Source organism: Tachysurus vachellii, chromosome 4 (assembly GCF_030014155.1).
Source record: "Tachysurus vachellii isolate PV-2020 chromosome 4, HZAU_Pvac_v1, whole genome shotgun sequence".
Lineage (NCBI taxonomy): Eukaryota > Metazoa > Chordata > Actinopteri > Siluriformes > Bagridae > Tachysurus > Tachysurus vachellii.
The window spans coordinates 31038140-31053139 of record NC_083463.1 but is presented as its reverse complement, the minus strand read 5'-3'; the positions used below and the strand labels follow the sequence as shown (position 1 = coordinate 31053139).

The 15000-nt window shown below is 40.5% G+C and overlaps 1 protein-coding gene across 1 annotated transcript in view; it reads left to right on the top strand.

Moving 5' to 3' along the window:
* Nucleotides 1–5637: 5637 nt before the first annotated feature.
* The window catches only part of myo10l1 (myosin X, like 1), a 42722-nt gene continuing 33359 nt past the window's right edge, over nucleotides 5638–15000 (top strand). The window contains exons 1-2 of the mRNA XM_060868902.1: nucleotides 5638–5761; nucleotides 14920–15000. The exon at nucleotides 14920–15000 is cut by the window's right edge and continues 18 nt beyond it. Coding sequence (XP_060724885.1) covers nucleotides 5741–5761; nucleotides 14920–15000 — 102 coding nt within the window. The 5' untranslated portion in view covers nucleotides 5638–5740. The remainder of the gene's footprint in view (nucleotides 5762–14919) is intronic.

The window sequence follows — 15000 nt, the reverse complement described above, 5'->3', positions numbered from 1 at the left end:
TTTATCATAAGGCAAATTTCCATTTTATATAGAAAAGAAAAACTTTAGTTGAAAGGATGGTGTTTAGTTGCGTATTCATGTTGTACAGAAGAGACAGATGGCCTTTTATGAGGACTGTGGCTTTACTTGTCCCTCAAGGCATCATTAATATTATGAAAAAGAAGGGCGAAGGTTAAAACTGGTCCTGTGTTTGTCTTGCAATTCAGCACAAATTTTCCCAATACAGTCCAGAAACATCGGTATCCTTCACTCCTCTTTGCTGTGGTGGTGTAATTAAACAACATGGTGTAGATTTAAATTTTCATTTGTATGTTTCATGTAGATATGTGGATATGATAAATCGATTTAACACACATAACTGGAAAGAATGTCAATTTGTACTGTTGTGACCGACACAAGGACAATCTTCTCTCAGGGAAAGTGGAGACCTCCATTTTGGGCTCCAGGAACCAGCGGTGAGGTCATTCCTCTGGGGAGATTTGATTTGATTGAGCTAGCTACTGGAAAGCACACACACACACACTCACACACACATATATATTCTGTCTCTAAGGGCATTACTGCTTCATACTAACCCATTAGTTACTATTTCTTACAAGGCTAGTGAAGCGGATGTAAATTTCTTCAATTTGTGTGTGTGTGTGTGTGTGTGTGTGTGTGTGTGTGTGTGTGTGAGAGAGAGAGATACGTGACACTTTGTCATTATCCATAAGATTGCTGTTGCCATGGGAACTTCAGGAAACAGCCATCTTGGTTTTCCAGAGATGTTAAGAATGCCTTGTGGTCTGCATGAATCAATTTCCCGTTGGTTTCTTGAGTGGTGAATAAATCATAGACTTAGTCTGTGTGTGTGTGTGTTTATCAGGCAGCTTAGGGGATTGCCTCAGCTTCTCTGTAATGTATAGCTTTAGACATGGACAGGCAATAAAGGTCAATACACACATACACAGGACAATTCTTCATTACGGTGTTTCCACAGCAGTAGATGTGCGGTTTCATCTCAACCAGATGATGAGATGAAACATTTATATACAGACCTTGTTTTGCTCCCACACATATTAAAGGAGCAGTTAGTAAGTTTTAGCATTAAACATACCATCCTTTTCCTTTTTAGGGAAAAGGGGCGGACCTTTTCTTATTGTAGGCGGAGCTTAATTCCAGAGCAGAAAAATGTCAAGCAGCGGTGAAAAAAAATACAATTAATTTAATTAAGCACAATATGATCAGGTTTAACAGCGAACAAATATACAAACTAAAGTGCAGATATTTAGATAAACTCTGTGATTAAGCTTGTGTAGATCTCCTTTGAGGTTAACGCACAATTAAGACTACATTTTGTGTATTCTCTGCAGGAGTTTTCCTATCTGACCCTCGACAAGATTCTTTCCTCAGATGTTTTCTGGACTTTTAAAAGGTTCACATGCTTTTAAGAGCATCCTGCTGTCCGTCTGAGCACCATCATGTCTTCACCTCAGGACATGTCGTAGTACTTAACTTACAACAATAAAAGGTTTGCTGCTGTCTCGCTTTAACAAAGGAGTATTGATTTCCCAGATTTCAATACTGAGGACATGACCTGGTCAAATACTGTATACACTAAATCTGGAAACTCTATTTAAGGACTAAAGATCAAGTTAATTCAAAAAGATTTGTTTTAAGAGATTTTATGTGTTGGTGTCTTTCATATTTCATAAATCAGGTTGCCAGGTCTGTAGTTTTCACACTGCTGATGAAACTAATAACATGAAATAAATGGATTGATTTTCACAGAGAGCCACTTTGTTACTTAAACGACAGCAGCGTAGGATCAGTATCGGGTCTCCGCACACTTATGGTGAACTTTTATTAAAGGGTTATTTAAAGGGTCATTGCTTAGCTTGCAAAAATTTTAAATTCTTTCTGATGTGGAAATCCTCTGTCTCAGGGAACTACACATAATAGTCAAGAGAAGTGCAGTGAGAGCATAAGCAATTCTCTTTAGTCCTGAAACATGCACACACTACACACACTCACATGCCAATCCAAACCCCCCAAACACACACAGACTCACACAAGCACAAGCACTCACACACAGACACACACTCACATGACAATCCAAACCCTGCAAACCCCCCCAGATTCACACACGCACACACACACACACACACACACACTCACATGCCAATCCAAACCCCCACAAACACACACACACATACACACTCACGCACACACACACACTCACACACACTCACACACACACACGCACACACACACACACACACACAAAACACACACACAGAAACACACACAGACACACACTCACACACAAAAACACACACAGACGCACACACACTCACATGCCAATCCAATCCCCCGAAACACACACAGATTCACACACAAACCCACACACAGACACACACAGACACACAGACAAGATTGTTACTCTTACAAATAAAGCCCCTTTCTTAATATATATACATTTGAGTATTTATTGATCTTTATTGTTTATTTATTCTCAAATCACAGGGTTAATACTAATGATCTTGTACTGAAAGGTTGTGTCATTTTGTCATATACTTTCTTACACAGGGACTCGCATGACAGATGCTCAGTCATTGATAGGGTGGAGGTTCCTGTGAGGTAAAGGAGTCTCCAGTGTCAGCACTTTGTAACAATCAGACGTAAAGCTGTTTAAAAAATTGTGCTATAATTCATCCCACCAGAGTTTTATGCTTTGTTCGTCGCTGTGGATAAGGGCGTAGATCAAATGCTGTAAATTAATTAACACTTTTATGCACAAATAATCACTTTGTAATTATTTACCTCATAAAACTGGGTGGAGTTAAAAATCTCTTGAAAATATCGAGTCTGTCTGCTTCAAGAGAAATAATCATTAAAAAAAAATAAACCCTTCAGGAATCCTTGGCTGATTCTCTACGTTCCGCATGCGGGATTTATGGTTATTGCCATTGGCTGGTGGCTCTTGATGGACAGTAATCTGTTTTCCCGCCACCCAACGAACACAAGTATCGATCTTCTCCAGGGAACAGACACAACAGTCCGATTTAAATCTCCAGAGTTGTCAGAGAGTCACGTGAAAGACATGCAAGCCGGACGACTTTATTATTAAGTTTAAATAAGGATAGAGAACAAAAAGAGAGCGACAGAACAAGATAAAACAGAAGGACTTGATACGCTCAGACATTAAACCCTCAGGCTGATCATCATCATCCTCCTGCTGAGGCCCAATCAATGCTTCACTGTGTGTGAGACTTTTAAATAAGCTGCACGGCTTCTGATCTCATTTTGTTCAGTTCATTTTACCGCTTTCACAAATGAGCTTTTGTTTGCAGGCTCTTATGAAACCGGAGTAATGAAGTAACTCGTTTGAGCAGCATCATTTCCTGCTAATGGGATCGTCGAGGAGGTTTAACCTGTAACTGAATTTTTGAATAAGACGCCACTGCCTTTTATTATAGTTCTTTTAATTATCTTTATTATTATTTTATTAGTATTTCAGTATTAATACGCTATAAACAAACAACGATGTAACGTTTGACGTAATGAACTAAACTGATGTAATGATAAAGAACTGAATAATTAAATGTTTATGACGTGTTTGAAAATTGAACACTGGTTTTCACTGGTGTTGATTTTACTAATCAATAAATATGAGCTGTAGTTTTTTACTCTTTACACTTTACTCTTAATGATGCAAATGCATTTCTCATTTCGTCTCCTGACATGTCTGTGGATTTTTAAGGATCTTTCTGGTGGATTTCTTCATTAAAACCAAAGCATCTGGTCACTAAATGAAAAGTGAAGCTCTCTCATTGAGCCATCACTTTGTGGCAACGTTAATAAATGCAGGAGCAACACGTGACTCCCCAGGCACACGTCAGAAACAAAAGCTGTCCATGGAGCTGAATGTGACAGAAGGGGCCAGGCTTCATCTTAAAGTCAGGCTTGGCTTCTGTCCTGTGACTCCATCATGCAGGCCCAGCAGGAAGCTAGACATTATACGCCTACAGAAACAAAGGCACTGTGGATTATAAACAGCGCTGGTGTCTGTGGAGCTGCCGAATCCTCCAGGGACGTCCAGAGACTAATCCACACATGGTCCTCTTTACTCGACACATCTACATCCTGCTGATTTAAACACCTATTTACCTGAACATAAAGAATCATCAGTAACTCTATAACTGTATATAAGTTTATAAGCATTTTTAACAAGGCAAAAAAAAATCACGATATCTTTTAAACATCCTTGCGTTCCTTATAGTCTAGTGCAAAAAATAAAAAACAAGTGAAGAAGACACACTAATTTAATTCATGTTGAACACTTGAAACAGCATGTCGTGAAGTGGCGTATTTCTCTAATACGCAACATGCCTAGATCATCTGTGAAAGTTAATCTTATTAAGTTACACAGAAACCAACAGAAACCTCATGGGATCCAAAACCAACATTTTTTTTATCACCTTGCTGTAGTGATGGAATCATGCACGAAAACTCGCTCTCCCACTCACTCATTTTCTACCGCTTATCCGAACTACCTCGGGTCACGGGGAGCCTGTGCCTATCTCAGGCGTCATCGAGCATCAAGGCAGGATACACCCTGGACGGAGTGCTAACCCATCGCAGGGCACACACACACACTCTCATTCACTCACGCAATCACACACTATGGACAATTTTCCAGAGATGCCAATCAACCTACCATGCATGTCTTTGGACCGGGGGAGGAAACCGGAGTACCCGGAGGAAACCCCCGAGGCACGGGGAGAACATGCAAACTCCACACACACAAGGCGGAGGTGGGAATCGAACCCCAACCCTGGAGATGTGAGGCGAACGTGCTAACCACTAAGCCACCGTGCCCCCCTTGCACGAAAACTATTTCAGTTTTACCTGCAGCCTGGAAAATAATCTGACCTATTATCTGACCTAAATGATATATTTACCTGTATCTCCTCTTACCTGCTTTAGAGTCCACTGTAATGGAGACGAGCTTTGATCCTTTCTCTTCTAAATTTCATCATTTTCATTCTGTCTGATCTCAGAACAGCCCAGAGCAACTGGGAATACAGCTTTAGCACACAGAATATGGAGACTATTATTGTTTATCCTGTTACAAACCCACAGAAATGTTAATAGTTAGACTTCTGTGCAGCAGCGCTGCCATGGCAACCTGACCTACCCAAGGCGCTCGGGCGACACCAGCCCGAGCGCACGTGAAAAATATGCTGCAATAGATCACTGCGTGCACATAAACCTATAGATTTACCTGCGTCTACATTTTATTGCATGACATGATGGACATTAGCGAAGGGGAAACGTTAGTCTAGCATGCATGTGCAGTCTGCTGCTCGGATTTAAAGGGGGAGGCTGGCTTTGAGGTCCCGCCCCTCATTCATTCTGCCGAGGACACCGGAGGAGGACGGACCTCTTGAGGGGTAAAAAGGAGAGGAAAGAGGAAAGGAAAGGCCACCGTCCCTTTTTTTTTTTTGCAATACAGCGTGAAGATCTCGAGTGATAGCATCAAGAAAAAGGAGTAGATGTTTGGTTCGTGCCCGTTGCGCGCACCGGCTATGCGGGAAGCATAAACCGGGGACCGCCGCGCCTCTCTCTCTCTCTCTCTCTCTCTCTCTCTCGCTGTCTCTGTCTTTCTATCTCTCTCCCTCTCCCTCTCTCTGTTTCACGAGGATCAGTGATTTATTGGGTGAGACCAGGATCAACGGCCTGTCGCGCGCGTAAAAATATGGATGCGTTCTTTGCAGAGGTGAGCTTTTTTTTTTTTTTTTTAAAAGATATTTAATGCTCGAGATATCTATTAAATTTGTATCCACTCAGAGGACAAAATCATGCATGCAACACCTACAGTGCAAGGGTGTGTATATATATATATAGACTAATGCAGACGGCATTATGATGATGAAGAAGAAGATGATGATGCTGCTGCTGCTGCTGATGATGATGATGATGACACCTACTCCCAATAAAACACGATAGTATTCTCAACGAAAAAGGAGAATTTTAGAGCACGTACAATGATGCACATCGTTTATTCAAGATTATTCCAGATTAACTGGCCCATGCACGTGCACGTTTGGACGTCGATTTGGATCGAATGCATGCATTGTCTGTATCGTATGCAGCCTGTACAGATGTGCACAGGTAAAAATGTACAAAACGCACTGAAACATCCGCCTCACATTCGCTGTCCACACCCCGGATGTTTAAATAGGATAGATGGATGGATAGATGGATAGATGAAAAGATGAATAGATGGATAGATGGATGGATGGATAGATGGATAGATGAATAGATGGATAGATCGATGAATGGATAGATGAATAGATGGATGGATGGATAGATGGATGGCTTCCCTTTCTCACACAGGCCTGGTTTACCATTCCCATCGCACCCAGACATCGTCCTGAAATCTGTTCCAGTCTGTTCTGTTGGACTACTGACAATACATATTTTTCTGTGACATATTCAGTGATTAGAATTACACAGTGTAGAGCCAACGGTTGTGTTGAGGAGGAGGACGAAGATGCGGATTATGCTGTTGGGTTGAAGGGATGCAAAGATGTAAGGATGGGTGTTCATTGCTTTTTTTTGCACTGGAGTCATTTTTATGGAGTTAGAGTACATGTGAATTGAATGTTAGCGTTATGAACGTGGCAAATATGAGGAAACACCGTAAGCAAAATCTGCCTTAACACCATCATATACAACCCCCTTTTTAGCACAACATTCACAGTACATGACCTTTCAATTAAAGTATCTGGAGAAAATAATAAAACCAAGAATGTCTTTTCTGTGGTATTTGATAAAGAGACACCAGAGGTCTTAGGCAAAATACTGGCCTCTAATCTCAAATATTGTCCTCCATCCAGTTGCAGAGTTTTTCTTGAGGTCACAAATGGTAGGTGCTTCCTTTAGTCCTTTAGCTTTAGCTATCTAGTTAGCTCACTATACATTATTGCATAACGTTATCCACCAGCTTTTAGCCAAGTGAGGTTCCAGTCAACAAAAACATTGACCTGGGAATCATGCTACAGGTTCTACATGCACTGAGTGCTCTGATAATAAATGGATGATTTGTCCACTCGTGACAGGTCATAATGCAATGCAACACGTCATTCTCGGGGGTCAAGGATTAAACGGTTCCCCTCAGGGGACATATTGGGACACGCCCCTGAGCTTTCAGTGCCCACATTTAAGACCTTTAAGGCTTACTGGAGCACATAAGCCACCAGAAACACCTAAAGCTAGTCTGAAAGATGCTTATCTCCTTCCTCAGGTGTTTATCTGCTCGACACTTCCTGATTCCATCACTGCGCTCTTTCTATTCAGGACTATTGAGGTGTAGATTTTATGACCCTGATATCACACCTCTCGCTATCCGTATGTCTTTCTGACTGTCTGTCTGTCAGTGATTCAACACCCCACAGCAACAGTGGAATGGAGGTTAGTTACACGAAACCTCCTCATGGTCCTAGCTTCCCGTTTTTAAAGCTTAAATCATTGTTCTACAAAAGCATGAACAATGTTTATACCAAACTGTCAATCTGAAGCTAATGAAGTGGAGAAACATGCGAATTATAACACTTTCAACTGAAGCTGAATTCTACTAGGTTTGTTCTGTATTTTAAACGTGTTTATATGGTTTGGAAAACTCTATGTGAAGGGGATTATATAGTTGGGCATAGAGTTTTTACAAATGACAAATTGTGTAAGAAACTTCAAGAGCCTAAAGAGGATGAACAATTAAACCAATTCAGTTGTTTACAATCAGTTTGTAATTTATATATAAAACAAATTCATGTTATAAAAGATATCTCGATACCTGCGACATCTCTGAGTACTGTACAGTTTTAGTGTAGATTTGGGTAACGTGCACAAAGTGTGTGTGTGTGTGTGTGAAAGAGAGAGAGAGAGAGGGTGTGGTTCAGTTGTGGAATGACGCCCTTGGTTGTACCCACACTCTCTCTCTCTCTGCGGTGAGGGGGATTGGGACGGATCCAAATATATGCAAATATGGCCTCGTTAGAGAGGAGTGTGTGGTTCAGACTTACAGCAGTTGGAAACATAGAGCACCACACACTCACATATACACACTCACATACACACACTCACACAAACAGACACAAACACACACATACACACATATACACACACACATACACACACACTCCACACAGTCCACACACACACACTCCACACAGTCCACACATACACACACACACACACACACATACACACACACACTCCACACAGTCCACACATACACACAAACACACACATGCACACACACATACACACGCACACTGTCAACACATACACACACACATGCCACAAAGGGAAGGAGAAAGAGAAAGGGAGCACAAGGTTGATAAGAAGGTTTCTTATCCTTTAGACAAAATGAACAGATACCTACAGTAAATGTTTCTATAATAACAGGAAGTCGTTCATGGAATTCATTCTTAGGACGTTGAAAAAAAACGCTATTTGTTAGTTAGGAAATGTCCTACACTGCCTCACCATTCTGTACCTCTATGTGCATACAGTATATGTATGTGTGTTTGTGTGTTTGTGTGTGTGTGTGTGTGTGTGTGTGTGTGCGTGTTATGTGTGTGTGTGTGTGCTGTGTGGAGATTAGACTGAAGTGGAAATGTCATGTTCATGAGTCAGTCAGCTCTCTTTTCTCTTTAGTTGTAACATTGACTTTTAGATCTCCCCCCACCCCCTCCCGCACTTTCTATATCTCTCACCCTTTCTTATTCTATCTCTCCTTTTTTTCTTGTTCTGGTTTTCAGGCGGATGTCTGACCTATTTTTCAAAAGCAGCTTTGTCTCAGGGAATGCCTTGATTTTGTTGGCCTCTCTCGTTCTCTCTGCCTCTTTCCCTCGTCCTCCATCATGCTCTGTTCGTCGCCCTCTTGTCGTTTCTCAGTCTGATGCTGACTGTAGGGCTTCTCCTCTCGTCTTTTCTCTCCTCTCTTCTTTTTGGTTGTGTGTGACAGAAGGACACACAGTTTCTCTCTCATGTCTCATGTATCTCCAGCGTTTCTGACATGGCCTCATGTATGTGTGTGTGTGTATGTGTGTGCTTGTTTGCTTGTTGACGGATGTCATATAGCTGTGTAAAGCTCGTCCATCACTGGATCAGCATGTATTACCTGGTTGTGTGTATACTAACCAGCTGTTTCTCTAGACACGTTAAGTCTGTTAGAACAGACTTCCTAGCATAAACCAGCTGGTGTGTGTGTGTGTGAAAAAGAGATAGAGAGAGAGAGAGAGAGAGATAGATACTGTTAGCTGATGAGACCGTGGTCCTCATCCTGATACATGAACACAAGTGTGTTAATTCTGGTTTATTTTCTAGTCTTGTTCCTTTACTCATGCCATCGCCATACGGAGCCATATTTAACTTGTTAACGTTTAGCGGCCACGTGACGAGCTGCTTGCCATTCAGGAGACGTCGCATGCTCCTTTCTCAGTGTAAATTGGAGCGGGAGACACGTAGAAGGCGGAAAGGCGATAAAACAGAGGGAGAGAGGCGGAGAGGGTGACGTGAAGTGATTTACAGGATCACTTCGTCCGCTGGTGACGCTTTGATTTAGCACGGAAAATGAAAGAGAAAGAGAAAAAGAGAGAAAGAGAGATTTAACTGAACATTTGTCTGTAAATGATTAAAAGTACATTTAAAGTTCTTCAATATCTTGGACAATGTTATTTATTTGTAACCTGCGGTGGAATAAAACTCTTTCGCAGGTTTAACACAGCGTCTGTGTCACTGATTATTTTCCCATAACGCCGCAACACACAACGTTTCATCCCATACAAATTATGCTCATAAACAGATTTGTGGACGACGGAACAGTTCAAACTTTAAAGCGTAAACTAACTGTTACTTTAGAGTTTATTATTTTTCCTTTGCTGACCGTGAGCCGGTGATTACAGGTTATCTCCGGGGTTTGGATCCGGCTGTGATTCTGATTACAGGTTGTAGAAAAGGATAACATGTGTGAGAAAGTGTGTGTGCTCTCAGCTGAGGCCCTTAAGCGTCTGCTCAGAGAGCGGAGAAAAGAAAGGGAAAGAAAGTGGAGCGTCGGCTGATGTATACAATAAAAAACGTCACGTCTCTAAAAAAAAAAAGTTCAAGCGTCACACTTGAACAAGCTGTGGTTGGTCTTTCCAGCTGCTAGACATGTTATTATGACATCAGAGGGGATTCTAGGAAATAATTTCAGGCTGTGGGCAAGAGATATGACTGGAATTGGTCCTTTTTTTTTTTTTTGCTGTGTAATGTCATGCTAGAAGGTTTTTACTTGTAGGAGTGCAAATGCTAGCACACTCTTATGACTAAAAAGAAGCCGAAAAAACCATGTTGTTCACTGGATGCACAAATTTTATAACCTTCTTCATTGTAAATTATATATATTTATTATATATATATAATTTACAAAGAAAAATGTTACAAAATTAGTACATTAGTACATTACAAAAAATAAATAAATTATACATATGTATATATGTATATACATATATATATATACATATGTATATATATGTATATATATATATATATGTATTATATATATGTAATTTATTTATTTATTTTTTTAAATAGCTAGAATATATTTTTTGATTTTTTCATTCAGGCGCAAACAATATTTTCTTTTTTTTTTGTTATATTTGATTCTCATACTCGTGCATGATGAAAGACTTTTTTCACTTCATAGAACAAAACTGTCAAAGACTGAGGCATATAAATTGGCTTATTAAAAAAAACAACCTCTAAACGAATGGAATTAATGAGAAATGAATTTATCAGGGGTCGTTCACAAACATGCACAGAACAGATTTAATCTGCCGTCTCGAACAAAGCTGTGCATCCCATAATTATCCATCATCCTACACCAACACCTGTGACAGTGATCATGTGTGTGTGTGTGTGTGTGTGTGTGTGTGTGTGTGTGTGTGTGGCCCCAGGCGGTCCCTAATCTCTTTGTTGTGGACGTGGGATTAGAAGAGTGTGTCTACTGCAGACACATTAAGACGCTGTATTGGCTTATTAACGGAGATTCTTCACACTTCTTTGTTACACAGAAGCATGTCGTCAATGACGAAGAACAACATCATCATCTTTCTGACGCATACAGTAGCGGGAGGGGGGGGGGAATCGTCGAGGTCAATATGATTCAGTGCAACATGATACGAAACATTGATTTTCAATACATCAGGTTATTCTGTCTATGACAGCTTGGGTTATTTATTTATTAATTTAATTAATTAATTAATTAATTTTGTTCACACACACACACACACACACACACACACACACACACACATATATATATATATATATAAATACATTTTTTAACGATGAGACAGAAAAGATGATTTAATGACTATAAAGAGAAAAAAAAATAATTCTGTAAAAAAACAAACAAGATTTTAACGATTCCATCCATGGCATGGCATAGATTTTTATCTAATTTATCTAATTTTTATTAAAAAAATAAAAGTGATATAAATAAGAAAGGCTTTACAAATATTCCGCCACTTCTGGAATTAACTATAAATAAGCCGCAAATAAAATTTTTTTTTAAAAGATGTGATCACCGAGGCTATAGAACTAGCTGGTTAGCTTGGATGAGCTAGTTTGCATGTTACTCAGTTAGCAAACAAGAAATGTTCATACAGCCGTGTAAAGAAAAGTGTACAGATGCGATTTGCTGGCGGAAATATCTAGAAAGTTTGCTCAAGGCGGGTTTGTTGGAGTCCAGCTTTGAGATGCAAGGCTAAGACTGTTAGCATGTTCTCGTTCTCTGCCTTCATGAGTAAGTGTTTCCCACAGAACAAATAATGGCTCCTCAGTGTAATTAACACTCTGTCCATTAAAACAGCAGCTTCCAGCTTCCTGATTTAGCTCGGACGCTTTACCCTGCGGTTTCTATAATAATAAAGAGGGCTGAAATGGACTTGTGGGCCTTCCGCTAATTATGGTGTTTATGGGCTGCCATTTTGGAGCCTTTAACGAATCGTCTAATGCATCAAAGCGACATGTCACTTCTCCTCGATGCTTCTTATCAGGTATCAGAGAGTCCGAGGAAAAGCAGAGAACAAGGCAGATTATTATTTAACAGCAATCCAGAAGGATTCGTTAGCCTGCTTGACATATCTTTAAGCTAATATTTAAGATTTTTCTTTCTGGTGTCTTCTGGTGGCTTCCTGTGACTGCACATGCATGAAGATCTCGTTCCCTCATTTATATTTCAAAGCTCTTAGGAAGTGCAAAGTGCAGAGCTTTGGATTTTCTACACTGCTGCCGGAACAGTTCTGAAGCCGAATAGAGAGAACAAGGCAAAGAGGAGGGTAGGAAAGAGAAAGGTCTGAGGACAGGAAGGGGAATGATCAGAGATGATGTTTGTACATTACAGGGTTTTTTTTCCTGGTGTTTTTTTTTTTTGTACCACATTGATTCCTGTTCTTGTTGAAAACTAAAGTTTTGATGTTTTTCAGCTTTTAGTACGAATATTTTAGCCTTAAGTTTAAAAGCAGCACCTAAATTTACATTCCGTAGTTTGGATATAATAATAATAAAATAGTTTGTCCTCTCTCTCTCTCTCTCTCTCTCTCTCTCTCTCTCTCTCTCTCTCTCTCTCTCTCTCTCTTTCTTTCTCTCCCTCTCTCATCTCTCTCTCTTGCTCTCTCTCTCTCCCTCTCTTGCTCTCTCTCTTTCTCTTTCTCTTGCTTTCTCTCTCTCTCTCTCTCTTGCTCGCTCTCTTTCTCTCTCTCTCTCTCTCTCTTGCTCTCTCTCTCTCTCTCTCTCTCTATCTATCTCTCTCTCTCTCTCTCTCTCTCTCTCTCTCTCTCTCTCTCTCTCTCTCTCTCTCTCTCGCTCTCTTGCTCTCTCTCTCTCGCTCTTGCTTTCTCTCTCTCTCTCTCTCTCTCTCTCTCTCTCTCTCTCTCTCTCTCTCTCTCTCTCTCTCTCTCTCTCTCTCTCTCTCTCTCTCTCTCTCTCTCTCTCTCTCTCTCTCACTCACTCTCTCCACCACGGATAAAATCATTCTGCACTTCAGATATTTTACCCAATCCAGTGCCCTCTAGAATCTGTAGTGTCCTGCCCCAGCCTAAATGTCATGTAAGGCTCATCCTGGGCTGTGAGGTGAGAGGGGCAACTCGATATATCCCTCCCTGACTTAAATACTAGCGTGAGAAGCTCAAATGTAGATGATGATTGAGAGACAATATATATAAAATTGTGTAGATATATGGATTATTGAGTATTTCCACACACACACACACACACACACGCCATATTTATACAGTCTCTTCACCATGTGTGCTAAAGTCATTACTTTCCAGTCTGTTAGTGGTGTGTGTTTGAGTCGTCACACACATTATGTACTGATTGTCCTTTATAGTGATTAGTTATGATAAACCTGACTGCAGCGTCCGCTTCAGCGTGTAAGTGTGTGTGCTTGTGGATAATAAAACCTTAAGAAACCTCCATCATTACCTGATGAGAGGCTGATTAGAGGTCAGGAGGTTGACGGAAAGTGGAACGGTGGCTTGTGACATGGAACCCGTGGTAGCAACTGGAGGAAACTGAGGAACAAGGAGCAAATTATTCTGCAGATGTGTGCAGATGTGTGACACAGCCCCAGCTCGGGGTAGTTCACTGAGAGCCCAGTGGTGTTGTTAAATCACACAAAATTACTGACGGAAGCAGAAGTGTGTGTAGATGAGGAAGTGAGAGAGCTGGACTGACTGACTGACTGACTGAAGGAATAAAGCGCCGCTGCGTCGCTCTCTAAAGGTTGGGATGAAGTGAGGGTTAAATCCTGTTGTGCCAATATCAGCATGGCATTATGGGTCATGAAGAAAAGGTTTTGTTAAACTGAACCTGCCAACGAAAGAAGATTTTATGATGTGTGTGTGTGTGTGTGTGTGTGGGGGCTTTGTCCTGTCCCTGCCTCAGCTGTCTATAGTAAAGGGGTTTTATGGGTTTGGTCGCTTTTGTTTCTCCAGGACACGCCACAGTGTGAGAAGAAGCTCAGCCATCTGTTACCTAAAAACACTTCTCTTCTACTTTTTTCCTCTGTTCTTTTTGTTTCTTTTCCTGCACCGATTTGTTTGCTGCAGTTTAAAGGAAGACACATCTGTTTGTGGCGTGCATCTGGGAAAAGTTTGTCAGTGAGTTGGATGTCTGCTGTAATGAGAACTTATCATTTCTTTATATATTTTTTTATTATTTTTTTCTCGGCTTTGTGACACGATGTCCTTAAATTTAAAATTAAAATTTCTTAAAAATCTTAAAAAAAAAAAAAAAAAAAAAAAAGTCAGGTCCGTGTTTGTTTTTATGAAACGAAATGAAAAGAAAAGAAAAAAAAAAGGAACCAGGTTTTAAATTTTTTTTTTTCTAGAATAAGAATGTTTAGAAAATAGAACATTTTATTTTCTAAATTAAAAGTTATTTTAGTTTTTTTTTTTAATTAGGTTTGAATTGCTTCTGCTATTTTGTACGTAATTTTTCTTTAAGAAATTGAAGCACAAAGATTTTTTAACTCATTACTCCTGCTGATCAGTTCCATGGTTCTGTGGCGTGTTGACGCTGAACTGCAGGCTCTGTGTGTTTGCAGGCTCTGAGTGTCTCTGAGGTTTATCGATCTTCTCAAACCCATTTCCATATCGCTGACTCGGACCTGCCGCATTAGCATCGGGCTGAAAGCGGTGTGATTAAAGGAGAGGAGAAACTTTATGACACGGTGTCTTATCTTTAAGTCTGAAACAGAAAACGTGTAACTCACGTGTGAACTGAGTCGAGACAAAAGTGTCTGCTTCGATATGCTGGAAAGCAGAATATTGTGTTGTGTTGTGATCAGGCCGTGAATTGTTTGTGTGTGTGTGTGTGTTACAGGGGACACGTGTGTGGGTGAAGGAGAAAGAGCAGCTGCTTCCTTCTACAGTGAACTCCTGTGGAGATGGAACCATCGTCCTC